The sequence below is a fragment of the Cetorhinus maximus genome, chromosome 4, assembly GCF_964194155.1.
Source record: "Cetorhinus maximus chromosome 4, sCetMax3.hap1.1, whole genome shotgun sequence".
In the NCBI taxonomy this organism is placed as follows: domain Eukaryota; kingdom Metazoa; phylum Chordata; class Chondrichthyes; order Lamniformes; family Cetorhinidae; genus Cetorhinus; species Cetorhinus maximus.
Window position 1 is genome coordinate 109774960 of NC_135882.1, and position 22581 is coordinate 109797540.

Consider the following 22581-nt stretch of genomic DNA (forward strand, 5'->3'; position numbering starts at 1 on the left):
GGGTCAGAATCCTAGAACTCCCTTCCTAACAGCACTGTGGGTGTACCTACAACATATGGGCTGCAGCGGTTCCAGAAGGCAACTCAACACCATCTTCTCGAGGGCAACTAGGTATGGGCAATAAATGTTGGCCCAGCCAGCGAAGCCCACATCCCGTGAATGAATTTAAAAAAAGGAAATAGGAACGTAGTGCACTTGAATGGTTCCCTGTATCACGGTGCTATGGTCAGTTCACTCATCCTCCCTGCAGTCCCTGCTCTCGTCCACAGAGCTTGCAAGGACCTTGTAACTGTTGGACAATTGCAGGGGGTGGCAATTTGAATGCTATCCCCGGATCCCCGTACCTGCCTCACCTGCAGCCACACCCTCCTGTCCCTGACCACAGACCAAATTTGAATTACCTAACCTGTGGGGTGTGACCACCTCCTGAAGCAAAGTGTCCAGGTACCTTCCCCCTCTCTGATGTGCTGCAACGTCTGCAGCTTGGGGCTCCAGCTCCTCAATTCGGATCCAAAGTTCCTCAAGCTGCAAACACTTACTACAGATGTGTTCGCTCTGAATCACCTTGGTGTCCAGCAGCTCCCACATGCTGCAGCAGCAACACATCACCTTTCCTGCCAACACTATCCTATTTTATTTAATTAATTACTCTGGTATACCTGCTCCTTCTACTTGAAGAATCCCATGCTCTTTACCCTTTTTTGTAATTATTTTTTTGTACCAGTGTCGATCTTATACTTAACAAGCTATTTTTAAGAGAGAGAAAAAAAGGCTAGAGACCCAAACACAAACTAAAGACCTTTTACTTTAAAGACTAGAAATACTCACCTCCTACTCATCAATCAGCTGCTTTCCCTGCACTCATCTCACGTTGTGGTTCGTGACGTCGCTCCGCCACTGTTCTCACATGAACTCTCTCCGCTCTTAAATGAAGTCACACCACTCTCCTGGCTCTTTTTAAATGAAGTCTCCTTGCTCTCCGCGCTCTTTTTAAAATGACGTCTTCCCCACTCTTTTTAAATGAAGTCTCCTCACTGTGCGCTCTTTTTAAAAGGGTGGATAGAGGTCATAAGGTGGCATAGGTTGACATGGATGGGAATTGGAATTGTACGGGGGAGGGTGTGAAGGGTGAAGGGTTTTTGTTTTTTTTTTAACAGCTGCGACAAAGTCCCGGAGCATCGATGCTGGTCATTCACACAGCCCACTTCTACACCCAGCAGACCCACTGGCTGCCTGCGAACTCTTTCCAGGGGGCTCCTGTTAACACCTTACCACACCCCCACCAACCACTCACCTCCCCCCCCACCCCTCCGCCCCACTACCACCACCCCACCAACCCGAGACTGAAAATCTGACCATCCAGGGCACTTTCTCCTAAGTTGGATTTGCAGAGCTGGGAATTTTCCTGCTTCTGCGCTCCCAAATCGCGAGCAAAAATTTAGGCCCAAAACTAGGGGCCATAAATATAAGATAGTCATTAATAAATTCACTTGAAATTCAGAAGTAAATTCTTTACTCAAAAGAGTGGTTAGAATGTGGAACTCTCTCTCTCTCTCAAGGTGCAATTAAGATGAACAGAACAGATGCATTTAAGGAGAAGTTAGCTAAACACAAGGTAGAAAGGAATGGAAGGTTATGGGTTGGATGGAGAGAGATGGGAGGAGGCTTCTTTGGACCATTAACACTGACATGGACCAGATAACCTGCTTCTGTGTTGCATGTTCTGAAATAAATGAAAGTCACTGTAGTCATGAAGGGCAATAGGCTGCCCTCTCACTAGAGAGAGACAACTGGTAGCAAGTTTGACCTGAGGGTCACCACATTGAGATTGAGATGGTGGGCCCTTCATGGATGACCTCAGCCAGTACAGGAGTGGAACCCACACTGTTGGTATCTCTGCATCACAAACCAGCCTTCCAGCCAACTGAGCTAACCAACCCCCACATAATAAATTATCTTGGTCTGAAAGACAGAATTGCAGTCGACCTAACTACAGAAGTATACTAAAGAATATGTTTTTCCTGGGCTAAGGCACGCCCCTATTTCCACCATTCCTTAGGATATAAATTATGCTATCTTACATGTCCAACGCTCATAATTAAAAACGTTGCTTATATACTTTAGGTTTTTAATCGCGAAGCAAATGATGGCGATGTTGGGTATATCCACAGCTTAATTTATAAGTCTACGTCCTGTTTCATTTTTAATTTAACTACTTGTTTTTGCACATAATTGACTCATATTTACATTTTGAGTTCTCAGCTTATTTGCAGTTGTTAGATTTTCTAGTTGTCCCTGTCTTATAAAAACTTAAAGAGACAAGAGTAGGTCCAGGTTTGCTGTCTTGTCATTATTAGCTCCCAAAACAGAATGCTACTTGTAGCAGCTGTTCCCACCTGGCCTATGTCTGGCCTCCTTCAGTCATGACCCTTGGGTTTCCCAAACTGCAGAACTTCAACTGCTGGAACTGTGCCCTTCTGCTCATGTCAAGCACATGAACTCCGGTATAAGAGATTGTCATGCCCAGTACAGACATGTCATGTTATAAACCTTCAGTCAATAGTTCTAAAAATTGGACACAAACAAGCTGTTAATATGGCTGCTGCAAATTGTTTGACTTTTGGCATTTGGACCACAGACAGTATCGAATCTCCAGCCAATACCTATTTAAATATGGACATGGGAAGGTGTACCTCACAGCCATTTATAGGATTCACTGAGCTCATTCTTTAAGGATGGGCCAATACCTAAAGACTATGGAGTTTCCAGACTGCCTGTCTCCATGTTTAATACTGGACAAAAGAAAATTAAAACTCAATGGCCACTATCAACTTCCCATTAAATCATGCTGGCCTCCCCCATCCAAATTCTGAGGTGGGCCTCAGAATTGTTAACCCAGCGGTCATATGATTGAAGCTGGTTTCAGGGACTGCACCCTTATTATCCCAAGGCCCAGCAGATCAGAATCACCAGTCATCAGGCAGTCTGCGACCCAAACTCTGGAGGTAGCTGCAAGACATCAAGCAGCCAAAGTAGTTAACTTGATCCAGTTTCAAAGTTCACCTGAAAACCAACCTCCTAGATATTCAGCTACAAGGAACCTTGTAATCTGCTGTGAACTCATCATTTTACAAAACCCTCACTTCAACTTTAAATTATCAAATCCATTCAAGCAACCAGAGGCTTGCCACGTCGGAGACCGGGAACCGTAAATCAGAGACTGACTTAACTGTAACTTGTAAAAGTGTATTATTTTTATCAGTATCCCATTTTTTTGTGTGTATAAGACCAAGTGTGTGATGTTGCATTAATTCAGGGTACATGTGTGAGAATAAATAAGCTTTGTTATTTTAAACTCACAGAAGCTTACTGCTAAATTGCTCCAAGGGTAAGAAAAGACACCCCCCTGTCCATGTAAAACATACTGATTACAGGTAATAAGAGAGCAAATACATTCTGTTATTGGCAAGATGTTGAGTGGAATTTAATGAGGGCAGCTGGGGGCCCAATGTCTGCCACTAAAACTGGCAGCACATCTGCCAACCCAATCTCTGGGACCTAGAAAGAATTGAGTCCCTAACTGGCTGAAGGAACCCTGCAGCCGAGACTCCTGCCTCCACGGGGACACATTAAACTCCAAGATTTCCCTCATAGGAACATAGGAACATGAGAAGGTTGTTCAGCCCGTCAAGCCTGCTCCACTATTCAATACGATCATAGCTGATTGAACACTTCATCGCTTTTTACCCACAATATCCTATAACCCTTTACCTCATTGTTAATCAGAAATCTATCAAACTCTACCTTAAACATACTCAGTGACTGAGCTTCCATGGCCCTCTGGGGTAGAGAATTTCAAAGATTCACAACGCTCTGGGTAAAGAAATTTCTCCTCATCTCGGTCCTATATGGCTTCCCCCTTATTCTGAAATTGTGTCTCCTGGTTCTAGACTCCCCAGCCAGGGGAAACATCTTACCTGTATTTACCCTGTCTACTCCTTTAAGTATTTTGTAGGTTTCAATGAGGTCACCTCTCATTCTTCGAAACTCTAGAGAATACACGCCCAGTTTCCCCAATCTCTCTTCATAAAACAGTTCCGCCATCCCTGGAACAAGTCTGGTGAACCTTCCTTGCACTCCCTCTATGGCAATAATATCCTTTCTGAGGTAAGGGGACCAAAACTGCACACAGTACTCCAGGTGTGGTTTAACCAAGTTTCTATACAATTGAAGCAAGACTTCACTACTCCTGTACTCAAATCCTCTTGCGATAAAGGCTAACATTCCATTAGCCTTCCTAATTGCCTGCTGCACCTGCATGTTAGCTTTCAGTGATTTATGGACAAGGACACCCAGGTCCCTTTGTACATCTACACTTTCTAATCTCTTACCATTTAGGAAATACTCTGCACATCCGTTCCTTCTACCAAAGTGGATAACCTCACATTTTTCCACACTGTATTCCATCTGCCATGTTCTTGCCCACTCACTAAGTCTGTCCAAATCCTCCTGTAGCTGCTTTACATCTTCCTCACAACATACATTCCCGCCTAGCTTCATCCGTGAACTTGGAAATATTACATTTAATCCCCACATCCAAATCATTGATATATATTTTGAACAGCTGTGATCAGCCCAAGTACTGATCCTTGCAATACACCACTAGCCAACGTGAGAATGACCTGTTTATCCCTACTCTCTGTTTTCTGCTTGTTAGCCAATCATTAATCCATACCAGTATAGTGCCTCCTATCCCACATGCTTTTATTTTGCTAATCAACCTGCTGTGGGGGACTTTATCTGGATGAATGCAGCATTTGCAATAAGGTAGATGACCTAAAGGCACAAATAGATGTAAATGGGTAGGATCTGGATTTCCAGAAGGCAGAAAAGCCTTCTGGAAATCCAGTATACTACGTCCATCAACTCTCCTTTATCAATTTTGTTAGTAACATCCTCAAAAAGCTCCAGAAGTTCGTCAAACATGATTTCCCATTTGCAAATCCACGCTGACTATGTCCAATCAGATCATGGTTATCCAAGTGTCCATTTATTACATCTTTTATAATAGATTCTAGCATGTTCCCTACTACTGATGTAAGGCCAACAGTCTGTAGTTTCCTGTTTTCTCTCTCCCTCCCTTCTTAAATAGTCGGGTGACATTTGTTACCTTCCAATCTTCAGGAACCATTCCAGAATCTATAGAATTTTGGAAAATGATCACTAATGCATCCATTATCTCTATAGCAACCTCTTTCAACACTCTGAGATGTAGAATATCAGGTCCTGGGGACTTAGCAACTTTCAATCCATTAATTTCTTCAATACAACCTTCTTACTTATACTAATTTTCTTCAACTCCTCATTCTCCCTAAATCTGGGAGATTTCCTGTATCTTCCTCAGGGAAAACAGACACAAAGTAATCATTTAGCTTCTCTGCCATTTCTCTATTCCCCGTTATGAATCCTCCTGGCTCTGCCTGTAATGGACCCACATTTGTCTTAGCCAAACACTTCCTTTTTACATACCTATAGAAGCTTTTACAGGCTGTTTTTATGTTTTATGCTAGATTGCATTCATACTCTATTCTCCCTTTCTTTACCAATTTCTTGGTCTTCCTTTGCTGTATTCTAAAAACCTTCCAATCCTCAGGTTTAATACTACTTCTGGCAACTTTATAAGCCTTTTCTTTTAATCTTATACAATCCTTAACTTCCTTTGTCAGCCACGGTTGACTGACTTTTTTGGGTTTTTGCACCTTGAAGGAATGTATAGGTGCTGTAAGCTATGTAATAGTTCTTTGAAGAATATTCCTTGCCTATGTACAGTCATACCTTTTAATGTATTTTCCCAAATCACCTAAGCCAATTTGTCCCTCATGCCTTCATAATTTCCTTTATGCAACTTTAACACCCTTGCTTCAGAGTGAACTACCACACTTTCAAACATAGTGTAAAATTCTATCATATTGTGGTCGCTCATCCCTAAAGGTTCTTATACAACAAGCTTATTAATTAGCCCTTTTTCATTACATAATACTAGATCTAAAATAGCCTGTCCTCTAGTCGTCTCCTCAACATACTGCTCTAGAAAACCATTCCTAATGCACTCCAGAAACTCATCTTGCACAGCATTAGTGCTCAGTTGGTTTACCCAGTCTATATGGAGACTGAAGTCATCAATGATTATTATGTTGCCCATGCTACATGCTTCTCTCATCTCCTGATTAATGCCATGCCCCTCATTACCACTACTGTTTGGTGGCAGATAAACAACTCCAACCAATGTCTGCTTTCCTTTTCTGTTTCTTAGCTCCACCTGAACAGGGTCCACACATTGTTCTTCCCCTCATCACCCTTCTTGTCTGTCCTTCCTAAACGTCGAATATCCTTGAATATTCGGTTCCCAGTCTTGGTCACCATGCAGCCATGTTTCCATAATGGCAATTAGATCCTACCCATTTACATCTATTTGTGCCTTTAGGTCATCTACCTTATTGCAAATGCTGCATTCATACAGGTAGAGTGCTTTTAACTTTGTCTTTTTGACATCATTCCACATACGAAGCATACTCAATATTCTGCTTTGTTTCTCCTGCCTCTAGTCTCACTACCGCTTCCTGTTGCCAACTTAACTTTCTTCCAATTTGGGCCACCCCTCAGGTTCCCACCATCTGACTAGATGGTTTAAACCCACCCCAACAGCACTAGCAAATCTCCTTGTGGGTATATCAGTCCCAGTCCTGTTAAGATGTAACCCATCCAGCTTGTACAGGTCCCACCTGCCCCAGAACCAGTCCCAATGCCTCAGGGATCTGATATCCTCCCTCCTACACCAGTTCTCCAGCCACGTATTTAATCCAACTATTCTCCTATTCCTACGCTCACTAGCACGTGGCGCTGGCAGTAATCCTGAGATTACTGCTGTTGAGGTTCTGCTCTTTGAATTTTGCCCTCGTCGGGCAGGTATGGCAGGCGGACTCGGGAGCGGTTGTGAAGCAGACCGTGATCGGGCCCCGACCACAATTTCATGCTAGCTGGCCAATTAACATGCAGCCAGCGTGAGACACGTGCTGCAGCTCTCAGTGCTGCCGGAGTGGGGGGCGGGAAGAGCACGAGTGCTGAAGTTCACACATGCACGCCCGGGTGCACAGTAAAAGCTCCCTCAGGCACAAAGCTGCCTCAGGGAGCTGAAGATTTTCAACCATAAAAATAGAGATATTTAAAATCATGAAAACATGTCCCCTCATGTGACTCTGTCACATGAGCAGGGATATGTTAAATAAGAGTGTAAAATGTTATTTTTTTTAATCATGGGTCGAAACCTCATCTCGCCCGTGGATGAGGTTTCGCAAAGAATGCAAAGGCCGCTTGGCCTATTCGCCCGCCCGCCAACCGAACAGTTGGACGGGCAGCAAAAGATTCTACTCAACTAATTGATGAAGGGCCTTAATAGCCCACTTAATTGTCAGCGGGTGTGCTGCTCATTCCAGTGTGCGCTCGCCAACCAAAATACTGCACGAGTGCGCGATGATGTCGGGACGCTTGCCTAACGTCATCGTGCATCATTTTACACTCATTCAGGTCGGGTGCGCGCCCGCCCGACGAGAGAAAAATTCTTTCCTCAGTCCTGTGGCAGGTGCAGGGAGGGAGAGTAGGAATTTGCGCCATGTCGTGCGACCCTGGCCTCATTAATTATGCAATCGGGGGTTTCCCCAACATATCATGGGGCAGAGCAGATGGGTGGCATGCGTCCCGCTGTCACATCTGGACACCTTTTTTAAAAGGTGCCCAGGCAGTAACCTACAGACCATTGAGGCAGGAGATGGCCCTAAGAGGACAGGGAGCTCTGTCGCCCAAATTCACGATGCCTCCCTGGGCGTCCTGCTCGACGAAGTGGAGGCCGGGAGGGGCGTTCTTTATCCAGAGGATAGGAGGAGAAGGCCAAGCAGGGAGATGAACCTGAGATGGCAGGAAGTCTCCAGGGCAGTCAGGAAGCGAGCCGTCAACTGCTCACACTCACCTCAATGAATGGTAGAGGGGACATTGACCTCAGTGGCAACATGATAAGGTGGTGCCTCATAGCCCCAGGGACTGTAGTCCATTTACTCTGCAGGTGGAGAGGCCATTGTGTGTTCCTCACCCTTCCACACAGAGAGCTCACATGCTGTCTAGGGGGTGGGCAGAGGGGAGGGGTTGAGGCGTTGAGGGCACCAGCAAGCACCATTAATGACATGCCTCTGAGAGGCTAATCCTTATTTCTGTACATTTTAACCCCTCTGGAGGGTGCTGCCCCAGAATCCTGGCGGACAACCTGCAATGTATCAATCGCATGGCACACAATCCAGTGGGTTATTTGTAAGACTGGAAGCATGGGAAAGATGCCCGAAATGCACTCAACCCCATCTTCTCTCTTCGTGCAGGATAAGTTAAGCCATAATAGGAGAGAAAGGGAGAAGATGGGAGGGGGCCGTCCTCACTTCACAGACCTTACTGACTTCGAGGAGTGGGCAGCCCAGCTGGCAGGGGTGGAATGGGACAGAGCAAGCGGAGATCAAGAGGTTTACGGTGGCCTCCATCCAGTAAGGATCCATGCATGTCACATTGAAACCTAAGGGTCGCACGTTCCTCCATGTTGGAGGCAGCTCATCCGGTCGCTTATTCTCTCCTCTCTCACTTACAGGTGCCAGCAGGAAGGGAGCAAGGCCTGAAGAAGATGAAGAAGCCCTGTCCAGCACTCAGAGAAGCCCAGAGAGGACCAAGGACGTTGTGAAGGAATGAAATGCACCTGTAGAGGCATCACAGCAGCCACCTGCACCCTTCACAAGGGCAGAGACACACACCTCAGTGGGTCTTAGATCTAGCTTAGGAAGGGTCTCACATTCTGGTGGTCACTGCGCAGACACGTGTCCATAACAGGAAGAGGTACGGTCAGCCAAGATTGCTGGCACTCAGATCATTGCTGGGGTAGAGGCATCTGTGACGTCTGAGCTGGATGAGGCGTCTCTGTAATCGGTCGCCCACAAGATGCTGATGAGGCAGCAAGAGACAGGGGAATATCAGGCAGAGGTGACAGAGGCCATCAACAGAGTGGCACACAAGGCAGAGGTGTCTGTCTGGCTGCTCTCTGATGAAGTGGTGCTGACCTGTGCACATATGGAAGTCTCTATAGGGAGGGTGGAAGACTCCATGGGGAACCTAGCCCAGCAGGTTAGGCTGGAGATTCATGCAGACCTGCACTCCATTGCTGCAGCCATGGGTGAGCTTTCACAGTGGCTACATGAGAGGGGGATGGGGCACTGCATACTCCCTCCAGGTGCCCCTTCCCCTCAAGGAGTCAGGCAGAGGCCTTCGGGTACCCTGAGGGAGGAGAAGCAGCAGTTGGACACCCCTGGGACCTCCACTAAGGGTGTCTGGCCCTTCCGAATCCCCCTTGCCTGTGACCCCTTCAGCCTTGTTCTCTGTAACCACAGCTCCTGTGTAGCTCCAAAGTAAGCAAGGGTTTTCCAGGCCTTGGGTAAGAATTAGGAGCAGAAGTAGAACTTTCGGCTCCTCATGTCTGCTCCGCCATTCAGTAAGATCATGGCTGATCAGCCCCAGGTCTCAGCTTCTCTTTCAAGGCATCTCCACATAGCCCTGAACTCCCATTATTTCAAAAATCTATCTACCTCCTCTTTAAATACTTTCAGTGATCTAGCCTCCACAACTCTCTGGGGTAGAGAATTCCAGACATTCACCACCCTCTGAAAGAAGAAATTCCTTCGCACCTCAGTTTTAAATGAGTGTCCCCTTATTCTGTAACTATGTCCACTAGTTCGAGATTCCCCCACTAGTGGAAACATCTTCTCAACATCTACCCTGTCAAGTCCCCTCAGAATCTTGTAGCTTTCAATAAGATCACCCTCATTCTTCTAAACTCTAATGAATAAAGGCCTAACCTGTTTAGCTGTTCTTGATAAATCAACCCCTCCAACCCAGGGATCCACCTAGTGAATCTCTTTTGAACTGCCTCCAATGCCAGTATATCTTTTCTTAAATACGGGGACCAAATCTGTACACAGTACTCCAGGTGCAGCCTCACCATCACCCAGTACAGTTGGTAACAAGACTTCCTTATTTTTAAACTCCAACCCCCTAGCAATACAGGCCAAAATTCCATTTGCCTTCTCAATTACTTGCTGTACCTGCATGCTAGCTTTTTGTGTTTCATGCACAAGAACACCCAGGTCCCTCAGTGCTGCATTTTTTTGGAGTCTCCCTCCTTTTAAATAATAGTCTGCCTTTTGATTCTTCCCACCAAAGTGCATGACCTCACGCTTTCCTACATTAAACTCCATCTGCCAAGTTTTTGCCCACTCACTCAACCTATCTATATCCCTTTGCGGATCCCTTATGCCCTCATCACAGCATGCCCTCCCACCTATTTTTGTATCATCAGCAAATTTGGGTACATTACACTCTCCCCCCTCCTCCAAGTCATTAATATAGATAGTAAATAATTGAGGCCCTAGGACTGATCCTTGTGGCACTCCACTAGTTAATGTCTTTCTAACCTGAAAAGGACCCATTAATCCTGACTCTCTGTCTTCTGTGAGTTAACCAATCCTCAATCCATACTAACACATTACCCCCAATGCTGTGAGCTCCTATCTTGTGCTACAACCTTTTATGTGGCACCTTATCGAATACTTTCTGGAAATCCAAACACACTACGTCTACCGGTTCCCCTTTATCAACTCTGCTTGTTATATCCTCAAAGAACTCTAGCAAATTTGTCAAACATGATTGCCCTTTCACAAAACCTGTTGACTCTGTTTGATTGCGTTAAGCTTTTCTAAATATCCTGCTATTTCTTCCTTAATAATGGACTCTAGCATTTTCCCAATGACAGATGTTAGGCTAATTGGCCTATAGCTTCCTGCTTTTTGTCTCCCTCCCTTCTTTAACAGGGGTGTCACATTAGCAGTTTTCCAATCTGCTGGGACCTTCCCGGAATCCAGTGAGTTCTGAAATATTTTGACCAATGCCTCCACTATCTCTGCAGCCACTTCCTTTAAAACCCTTGGATTCAGGCCATCAGGCCCTGGTGACTTGTCTGCCTTTAGTCCCATTAGTTTGTCAAATACTTTGTCCCTCGTGATAGAGGTCTGTGCTAGGGGGCAACAGGGCAAACATATCAGCAGGCTGACTCTACCTTTGCTGCGGATGTTGGGGAGCATTTAGATGATAGGGAAAGGCCAATGATGACGTTTTGATTTCACATGTGGTTGCACTGTAATTGTTAAACTTATCACACTTTCGTAAATATGGAGCACTTGCACTTTAATCGTGTCTGATGTGGTTTATTTGTGATAGTCCCAATTCTGCGTGCGCACCCTGCGCACCCACCGCCCCCACCCCCCCACCACCCCACCACCCACCATCTTCCCAGGGACACTCCAGGCTGGGTCTATGTCCCCTGGAGTCAGGCATGTGCAGAAAGGCAAAGGTCTTTGCCAGGGACATTGTGAGCCATGTGCAAGAAGTCTCCTGCATAGCCTTTGCCATTCACACTCTCATCTGTCCACACTGAGCCGAATACCTTTCCCCTCCCCCCATCACACACCCTCCCTACCATAACCACTGACCCCTCCCCAGGAATCACTTTTGACCTCCTATGGTCACTCTTCAACCCTCCCCGATCACCCTCAATGTTAAACTCCCCTAACTTCCCGAAGAGCCCACCCCCATCACAGTACATCTGCCACCCGCCCCCACAGCATTCTTCCGACACCCAGAATCCATTTCTCATTCTGTCACCCCTCCAACACCCCTCAACGGCCTTTCACCCAACATCACAGGACACTCACCCTCCCACCCTACCAGCTCCCAATGCCCCCTGCCCCCTTTAACCTTTGCCATCCCTTCCTATCACCGATTCCCTGAGTTTGCACTCCAGGACTCATCCACTGACACCACGGAGCCCTCCTTCTGAGCCCCTTTCCCCTCTTCAACCCCCCATGCCCATTCACACATGTATTATACCCAGCAGCAACCTCCTCCTGCCACCCACACTCCAGCACGGCCAATGTAGCTCCCTCCCGCCCTCCGTTCCACACCACCTCATCCATTTGATGACCCCTGCGGCATCTTTTTCTTTCCCCTGCCACCCCCAATCTCTCCCACCCTCTCTAGGCCTCCATATGAACATACAAACATATGAACAAGGAGCAGGAGTAGGCCATTCAGTCCTTCAAGCCATCTCCACCATTTAATAAGATCATGGCTCTGATAGTAACCTAAAATCTGCATCCCATGCACCTCTGATAACCTTTCACCCCTTTGTTAATCAAGAATCAATCTACCTCTGCCTTAAAAATATTCAAAGATTCTGCTTCCACCGCCTTTTCAGGAAGAGAGTTCCAAAGACTCACAACACTCTGAGAGAAAAAATTTCACCTCATCTCCGTTATAAATGGGCGGCCCATTATTTTTAAACAGTGACCCCTAGTTCTAGATTCTGCCACAAGAGGCAACATCCTCTCCACATCCACCCCATCAAGACCCCTCAGGATCTTATATGTGTCAATCAAAACGCCTCTTACTCTTCTAAACTCCAGCAGATACAAGTCTAGCCTACCCAACCTATCCTCATAAGACAACTCGCCCATTCCAGGTATTAGTCTGGTAAACTTTCTCTGAACTGCTTCCAACGCATTTACATCCTTCCTTAAATAAGGTGACCAATACTGTACACAGTACTCCAGGGGCAGGATTTTTAGTTCAGTGGGCACACACGATCGGCGGGCCCAGGAGAGGCTGGGGAACGGACATCCAACCGTGATTGGCCCCCGACCGCAATTTCACGCTGCCTGGTCAATTAATGGCCAGCCAGCATGAAATGCATGCTGAAAGGCTCAGTGCTGCCAGGGCGGGGGCGGGAGGAGGGCGAGTGCTGAAGTCAGTGTGGGCACTGACAGAAAGCTCTCTGAAAGCAGAGAGCTGCTTCAAGGAGCTGAAGACATTAACAACCTAAAATAAAGCTCACAGAAACCAGAAAAACAGGGTCCAGGCTTCACAATCAGTCACCTGAAAATGTAGGTAATGAAAATGCTGTCCACAGAAAGTTATTTTTTATTTTAATTTATCACGGAAACCTCATCCTGCCCGTGAATGATGTTTACTGATAAATGCAAAGGTCCCTGGCCGATTCGCCCGCCCGCCAACCGTAATGTTGGACAGGCAACATTAAAGTTCTGTTAATGGGCTTAATTGCCTGATTAATTGTTGTTGGCGTGCTTCTGAGTTTAGCCCGCGCCCACCGACTAAAATATTGCGCAAGTGCAGGAAGACGTTAGGACGCTCGGCCAATGTAATCACGCGCTATTTTACGCTTGAGCAGGTCAGGCACGTGCTCACACGCTCAGCGAAAAGTTCTACCCCAGGTGTGGTCTCACTAGTGTTCTATATAACTGAAGCATAACCTCCTTACTTTTGTATTCAATACCTCTCGCAATAAATTATAACATTCATTAACTTTCCTAATCACTTGCTGTACCTGTACAGTAACCTTTTGCAATTCATGCACTAACACACCCAGATCCCTCTGCAGCTCAGAGTGCTGTATCTCTCACCATTTAGATAATATGCTTCTCTTTTATTCTTCTTGCCAAAATGGACAATTCACATATCCCCACATTATACTCCATTTGCCAGATCTTTGCCCACTCACTTAGCCTATCAATATCTTTTTTGTAGCCTCCTTATGTGTTCTTCACAACATACTTTCCTACCTACCTTCATGTCATCAGCAAACTTGGCAACCATCCCATCCATCCCTCCATCCAAGTCATTTATATAAATTGTAAACAGTTGAGTTCCCAGCATTGATCCCTATGGCACACCACTCGTTATATCTTGCCAACTTGAAAAAGACTCATTTATGCCTACTTTCTGTTTCCTGTTAGCCAGCCGATTTTCTATCCATGCCATTATGCTACCCCCTTAACCATGAGCTTTTATTTTCCGCAAGAACCTTTGATGTGTAACTTTATTAAATGCCTTCTGGAAATCTAAGTACAGTACATTTACCAGTTCCCCTTTATCCACAGAACATGTTACTTCCTCAAAGAACTCCAATAAGTTGGTTAAACATGAGTCTCCTTTCACAAAACCATGTTGATTCTGCCTGATTACCTTGAACTTATCCAAGTCCCCTGCTGTAGCTTCTTTAATAATATCTTCTAAAATTTTCCCTACGACAGATATTAAGCTAACTGGCATGTAGTTTCCTGCTTTCTGTCTCCCTCCCTTTTTGAATAATGGAGTGACATTTGCTATCTTCCACTCTAATGGGACCTTCTCCGAATCTAGGGAGTTTTTGGAGAATTAAAACCAGTGCAACTATCTCACTAGCCACTTCCACACGCCCTACATCTTCATTCCTTTTCTTCGTCTAATCCTCCCTCTGCCCCCAGCACAGAGCATCGTCGCCCAACAGTACCTCCTGCAGCTGGCCACCTGTAGCTTGAAGATCCACCTCCTGGTAGAAGCTGCTGTGAGAAGATTGGCCTCCTGGAAACTGCTGCAGTGAGAAGACCCACGTGGCTGATGCTCCACTCACTCACTACTGCACGTGGTGTTCCAGTGTCCGGTCACTGGCGGCCTTCATCTTCCATCCCCAGGCCTTCTTCAGGTAAGTGCCGACATGTACATGCCATGTTGGCCCAAACGTCTTCGGGACTGCCGTGATTTCTCACTGGCGGCACACACGATCGGGCGGAGGGAGAGGTGATTCAGGTCGGGCCTTCATCTGTATCCCATTAGCGCGATGCAAATCGGTTTCACACCAGCCTCTCGCAGGAATGGCGACCGCCATGGCAGGCAGGGGCGCAAGATCCCGCCCGATTTTTCAGTTCCCGGTCCTCCCTGCCCGCCATTAAATCTGCTGCGGGGGCGGGGAGGGGGGGTGGGGGGGGGACTGGAAAATTCCGACATTATTTTTAAATCAAAGAACAGTAAAGAAATGATAAGTAATATTGATTCGGTATGTTTCTATGGTATTCACTGCAATGAGGAACACCAAGTAAATACTGATTCAACAAAATCATTATAAATGTATGTAATGACTAATTGAATATTTTGTCCAATTTAAGTCTTTGTACAATACATGGAAAATTATAAAAATAATCAATAGAGCCAAAACCAAAACAAATTCAATTCACTGACTCCCACACTCCATTGCGAAAGCCCAGGTTCAGTGGGGAGAGGAACAGTCCTCAGAGAGAAAACACCAAAGCTGCCCAATTCCTGGAACAATACATATTATACCACAACAAACCGCACAGGCCAACAGGAATTACCCCTCCTGAACATGGTTCTTTCCCTCTCCCTCCCGCAGTGTGTGTTTCTCTATCTCTCTCTCTCTCCCATAGTGTGTTGGTCTCTTTCTCTTTCCCTCCCATAGTGTGCTCTCTCTCTCTCTTCAGTGTGTGTTTCTCTCTCTTTTTCCCCCAGTGTGTTTCTCTCTTACCCTCTCCCTCCCACAATTTGTGTTTCTCTCTCCCTCCCTCCAAGTGTGTTTTTCTCTCTCTCCCTCCCACAGTGTCTTTCTCTCTCTCTCTCCCTCCCAATGTGTGTTTCTCTCTCTCCCTCCCAGTCTCTCTCTCATCTCCTCCTCCCACAGTGTGTTTCCCTTCCTCTCTCTCCTAGGCCTGCATTTTACCTTTGGTGGGTGTGTGTGATTGGGGTGCTCGGGAGCGCTCGGGAAACAGACCGCCAACCGCGATCGGCCCCCGACTGCAATTTCACACTGGCTGGCCAATTAATAGCCAGCCAGTGTGAAACGCCCACTGGAAAGCTCAGCGCTGCCGGGGTGAGGGCAGGTGATGATATCACCAGGGGTGAGTGCTGCGAGAGAGCTCCATGAAGGCAGACAGCTGCCTTAGGGAGCTGCAGACCTTCGAGTGATCAAATAAAGTTTTAAAAAGCTGCAAAAAAATGTCCATGCAGCACAATCAGACCCCTGAAAATATACCTCATAAAAATGCTGTCCACAGATATTTATTTTTATTTTATTTCATGACAGAAATTTCATCCTGTCCTTGGAAGAATTTTGATGAAAAATGTAAAGGCTGCCTGGCCGATCCGCCTGACCGCCAACCATAAGGTTGGATGGGCCACGAGAAATCGGAGACAATTGCACTGTTAATGGGCTTAATTGCCCTCTTAATTGTTGGCGGGCGTGCTTCCGCCTTTTGCGCGCACCCACCAAGCAAAAGATCACAGGAGTGAGCGATGACGTCGGAACGCTCACCCGATGTCTTCTCGTGTGATTTTACGCCCGAATGGGTCAGGCGTGCGCCCGCTGGCGGGACATAAAATTCTGACCCCAGTGTGTGATTCTCTCTCTCCCTCCCACAGTGTGTGTTTTTCTCTTTCTTTCTCTCCCTCCCATAGTGTGTGTTTTTCTCTCTCTCTCCCATATGTGAGATTCTCTCTCTCTCTTTCTCTCTCCCTCCCACAGTGTGAGATTCTCTCTCCCTCTCTCCATCCCACAGTGTGAGATTCTCTCTCCCTCTCTCCATCCCACAGTGTGAGATTCTCTCTCTCCCTCCCACAGTGTGAGATTCTCTCTCCCTCTCTCCATCCCACAGTGTGAGATTCTCTCTCCCTCTCTCCATCCCACAGTGTGAGATTCTCTCTCCCTCTCTCCATCCCACAGTGTGAGATTCTCTCTCTCCCTCCCACAGTGTGAGATTCTCTCTCCCTCTCTCCATCCCACGGTGTGAGATTCTCTCTCTCCCTCCCACAGTGTGGGCAGAATTTTATGTTCTGCTGCTGGTGTGTTTGCAGGCAGCGGGGAGGGCCCTGTAAAATTCCTTGGAGGGCTTTCTCACCAGGCTCCTGCCCCACCCCACCTCTCCGCAGTTTTACGGTGGGATGCGTGAGGCCTAGGCTGGCCCACCCACTCTTTCCCCAATTCAGGCCCTTAAGTGGCCAATTAATGACCACTTAAGGGCTGTTTTCCTCCCAGCCTGAATTTTCAGACTGGCGGGAGTTTCAGGGACGGGGGGAGGTGGGGGAAGGGAAATCCCACCATCCTAAAATTCCTGGCCTGTGTTTCTCTCTCTCTCCCTCACACAGTGGGCAGAATTTTGGCGTGGGCGAGCAGTCACCCCGACGTCACCCTGCCCCATTTAAATTTTCAGGAAGGCGGGTGCGCAGCAAAATCAGCTGTGGGCCCACCGACCTGTCAATGGCCAATTGAGGCCATTGACAGGATCAATTATACAATTAGAGGACCTGCCCGTCCAACCTTAAAGTTGGCGGGTCGGCCAGGAGCCCCGGCAGCAAATAGAAAAAACATGAAACCTCATCCAGTGGCGGGGCGAGGTTTCATGTAGGATTTTAAAAAGTTTAATAAACTTATTATGTAAATTATGAACATGTCCCAACTCATGTGACATTGTCACATGAGGGGGACATGTTAGGGAATTTTTTTTTCTATTTTTCATACTTTTAAAAGTGTCAGCAATCTCCCTGAGGCAGCACCCAGCCTCAGGGAGATGTGCACATGTGCGCAAGAGCGCACTCTCGCTTTTGGGGAATCCCCCCCATCCACACAGGGAGCGCATAGCGCTTCCTGGCGGATGTCACACTGGGCGGGCCTTAATTGGCCCGCCCACATAAAATGGCGGTGGGGCCCGCTTCTCCGGTGAGGATCGATTCCCCTCCCGTTGATTGTTGTAAAAACCCACCTACTTCACTAATACCCTTTAGGGAAGGAAATCTGCTATCCTTACCCAGTCTGACCTAAGGTGATTGACTTGAAACTGCCCATTGCAATGACCTAGCAAGGCATCAGTTGTATCATACCACTATAATGCTTAAAAGGGATGAAACCAGATGGACCTGGCATCAACCTCGGCACTGGAAATGACACTGGCAAACCCAGCCCTGTCGACCTTGCAAAGTCCTCCTTACTAACATCTGGGGGCTTGTGCCAGAAGTTGGAGAGCTGTCCCACAGACTAGGCAAGCAATGGACTGAAATAGTCATACTCATGGCATGCCTTACAGAAAATATCCCAGACACCATCCCTGGGTATATCCTGCTGTCCCACTAGCAGGGCAGACCCAGCAGAGGTAGCGGCACAGTAATAAACAGTCAGGAGGGAGTTGCCCTGGGAGTTGTCAACATCAACTCTGGACCCCATCAAGTCTCATGGCATCAGATCAAACATGGACCTGAGTTGAAAAAAAGGTGCTTGCAATTTCAATAGCCATTTGTTGACTCAGGGCTATCATTACAGTATTACTACTGCTCGACTGCTTCCACAACCTATCATTATTACAGTGGGGGGGCTGTAAATTAACAGTTTGATTGGCAGCCCCAAGAGGTTATTAAGGGATTAGCTATTTTTGATGTGGAGCCATGAAGACAAATGTTTGTTTTTTATAAGGAATTAATTACTTGAAGGGAGTTAATTGTATTGAATGGACTTTTATCAATGATTGTTTTTTATTTACATAGTGGAGTCTGTAACAGATACTTAGCACTTTATTTTCTTTCACCTCAGCATAGCTCCTGAAGTCTGCCCATGATGGATCCTGGTTGAGTTGGCATGGAGGTTGTAAGGACAAAGGGCAGTGGGTAGGGGTCATAGGTTGGCATGAGTTGGCTCTAAGTAGGCATAGGGCCTATAAGCAGCTGCAGGGCTGGTTAGAGGTGCATAGGTTGGCATGGTGGGTATGAGGGGCCAAGGGGTGGGTAAAGGGGTATAGGTTGTCATAGTGTGTATGAGTGACCATGAATGGTGGGTAGATGGGCATATGTTTGGCATATAGGGTATGAAAGACCATGGGAGTGTTGCCAACTCATGCCCCGCATGGGGCATAAGGAATGAGTGGGGGAGTGAGGAGATGTGAGGGGTGAGGGCTAGGTGGCCTAACTGCTTTTATTATAACTGGGACAAAGTCCCATAGCAAAAAGGGGGGGGCCTTTTATCCAGCCCACCTCAGCACTCGGCAGCCCCTGTAGCTGCCTCCGAACAGTTTCCTGGGGTGGCGGGCCTGACTCCAGGACCCTCAATCCCTCACCCCCCCCACCCCCACAAAATGAAAAGCCGGCCATTTGGGCTGTTTTGCCTGAGGCAGGTTCAGCAAGTAAGAAAATTTCCCGACTCTGTGCACCTGCATTGGGAGTGAAAATCTGGGCCCAAGGCCAGGATTTTCCCCTCAGCGATTTGGGGGCGGGGCCAGCTCGCCGAGGGGAAAATGACGCGGGATGATGTTGGGAGGAATCCCTGACGTCATCCCGGTCCCTTTAAATTTTTAGGAAGGCGGGCAGACAGCGAAATCCGCTGTCCGCCTGCCGAACTGTCAATGGCCAATTGAGGCCATTGACAGGCTAGTTAAGATAATTAAAGACCTGCCCGTCCAAGTTTAAGGCTGGCGGGCAGGCCAGGAGCCCCAGCGGGCTCCAGATTATTCATGAAAGTTTCATGTCCGTTTTTTTAAAAATGTAATAAATTTAAAGTGTTTATTATTAACATGTCCCAGCGTGTGACATTGTCACATGAGGGGGACATGTTAATAATTTTAATATTTTTCTATTTTTAGAGTTTACTTACCTCTCACGAATCTCCCTGAGACAGGACTTTGCCTCAGGGAGCAGTGCACTCTTTTGTGCGCATGAGCCGAAGAGCGCACTTTGACAGTTGGTGATTCCCTCCCCCCCGGAACAGGAAGTGCATAGCGCTTCCTGTTGGGCAGGCCTTAATTGGTCCGCTCATTCAAAATGGTGGCAGGCCCCGTTTCAGTGGCGGGTGTCGGCTGTCCGCCCGCCGCCAAGCCGGCGGGGCCCGCACGCCATCCGAGGCCAAAATTCTGCCCCAAGTGTCCAAAATCTTCCCTCATCGCAAGCTTCCTATGAGATTTTTATATATTTAGTTTAGCATTAACACACGAGTGTTCCAAAATATGCAGCGAAAAGTGCTAGAAATAGAGACTTGCAATATTCCAGTCATCTGAAAAAAATATTCCAGGTCAGGCTTCCAGTGGCCTGCAGATGGCAGGCAGGAGGGTCTATCCAGCTCATGAAAGGGTCTTCTATTAACAATTGGAATGCCACACTCATATTTGACACCAGGTATGAGATAAGACATCTGCACAGATAGAACATTCATGAAGATGAGTGAACAGGTCTGCTCTGGATAGCCATCGCGTTTGCAGTTAGCCCTACTGACCTCAAATCTGCTTGACTTTGAATATACTTTGAGGTTGGAGGAGGTGTTGCTGCACACAGCACCCTAATAAAGTTCAAGTTTTAACTTTTGCAACACTTCTTAAATGCTGATGCTTTAAAGAATGTGACAAAATCACATGGCAATTTGTTGCATGTTAGGAATCTCATTGGTTTCATAAATTTCTTGTTGAAAGTTTTTTTTACTTATACAGTACTTGAATTTTTTGAAACACTTGAAGCTCTGTTATGTTTTCACTATTTTTAATTAAGTGAGTGGCCCCACTATTCTGGTCTGTTCATGAACACCTCCAAATTTTTAATTATCGAAACAGTTGTGAATTACAAACTATTTAAAAAATGACATCGAGGAATACATGCAAGTTAAAATGCTGGTGTTGTGAGCGATTTATTTTCCATAAAACATGTGCTGTCTCTTTCCCAGTGCACTTTATTTATATACTTACTGCATCTGCTTTCTGGAAACTTCTTTTTTCTAAGAGATTAATGCCAAAATAAATCTCTGACCCTTTAAGGTGGAATCATTGTCAAGGGTCAGTTATATTTGTTATGTTGAACTGTGACATCAAGGTCTCATGATTTCAGAACCAGGATGTTCCAGCAGTAAACTACTGTCAAAACAATCCATATATATTGTTTAAAATAGTAAACCTGTGAACTGAACTGCAGAATAATAAAAGAAGGTGAATGGATGGTGTAAAAGTTCTGATACCTTTGTATCCCAGGATGGCTACAGTAATGGTCAGCATGGCACACAGGACATAGAGCAGCAGGATAGCGAACTTCAGTGCCCAGTTGTTTCTACATCGATTACACTGAGGCCCTTCCTGGATTCCTGCAACAAAATAACAAGGCTTAACATTTTTGGCAGATACGATATTCATGTCTATTTTTTATGACATTTTGTATCGTACATTTATGCAACAAATGTTTTAGTAAATTTAAAACAAAAGCATCAGGGGAATATTTGTTCAGTATCCTTAAGACAACTGAATTACATGATGCCAGGAACAGCAGCTTGCAGATATCAGCCCAAACGCTTTCATTGTTTTATTCTGCACAGCACACTCTTCCTCCGGAGTAACTTCACTGGAAGTGCAATGGAAACCCTGGCCAGAATTTTGACATCGGTGTGTGGGGGCGGGCCCGGCATGCTGATGCATAAAATGGCGCGCGGTGACATTGGGCGTGCATCCCGACATCACCGCAAATCATTTAGATCTTTCGTTCGGCAGGCGCGTGCCGGAAGCGGCTGCGTGCTCGCCGAACTGTCAAAGGCCTGTAAAGGCCATTATGGAAGTAATTAAGCTTCTGTCCATCCAACCTTAAGGTTGGCGGGCAGGCGAAGAGCCCAAGCGGCCTTCGCATTTTTCAGGAAACATCATCCACGGGCGGGATGAGGTTTCCTGAAGGTTTAATAAAATCAATAAATAAATTCTGATAAATTGACAAACATGTGACACTGTCAAATGAGGGGACATGTGTAAATAATTTTATCCTTATTATTAAAAAAATTCAATATGAACTTAATCTCCCTGAGGCAGCTCCATTCCCCTGGGAGATTTCTGCACTCTGTCACGCGCATGTGCCGGGGGGGTGGGGGGGGTGGGGGGGGCGGCGCACTGAAAGCTCCCTGAAGACACAGCTCTGTGTCTCTGCCTCAGAGAGCTGAAGAACTTTAAAATGAAAATTAAACATTTTACAAATTATATGAACATGTCACATGAACATGAGAATCGGTCACATGAAGAGGGACATGTTAAAAATGTTGTTGAAAATTTTTAATTTTTTTTTTAGTTACCGTTGGAAACCTCATCCCGCCCGTGGATGAGGTTTCATTAAAAATTCAACAGCCGCCTGGCCTATTTGCCCGGCGCCAACCGAATAATTGAGTGGGCAGCGAAAAATAGAAATTATTTACTTGTTTATGGACCTTAGTAGATCTCTTAATTGTTGGCGGGCGCGCTGCCTCCTCTCGTGCACGCCCGCTAATCGAAAGATCACAAGAGTGCGTGATGACATCGGGACACCTGCCTGACATCATCATGCACTATTTCACTCATGTTCAGGTCGGACTCGTGCCCTCCCGCGGGACGAAAAATTCTGCCCCATGTACCATTTTAGCAAGTGTGTTCTGGCCTGCCAGAAAGACAAGAAATCACAGAAAAGGATCATAGAAAATAGTTACAGCACTGATGGCAGCCATGTGGTCCAACATATCCGTGCCGGTTCCCTCAACAGCAACTCAACTAGTTCCATCCCTGTCCTTTTCCACTAGCCCTGCAAAGCTTTTCTCTTCAGGGGCTCCTCCAATTGGTTTGTGAAAGCCACCATTGA

The 22581-nt window shown here is 46.5% G+C and overlaps 1 protein-coding gene across 1 annotated transcript in view; it reads right to left on the minus strand.

The window, feature by feature from the left end:
• The window catches only part of colec12 (collectin sub-family member 12), a 245226-nt gene that overhangs the window by 82311 nt on the left and 140334 nt on the right, over nucleotides 1-22581 (minus strand). Inside the window, exon 4 of the mRNA XM_078540627.1 lies at nucleotides 20957-21079. Coding sequence (XP_078396753.1) covers nucleotides 20957-21079 — 123 coding nt within the window. The remainder of the gene's footprint in view (nucleotides 1-20956; nucleotides 21080-22581) is intronic.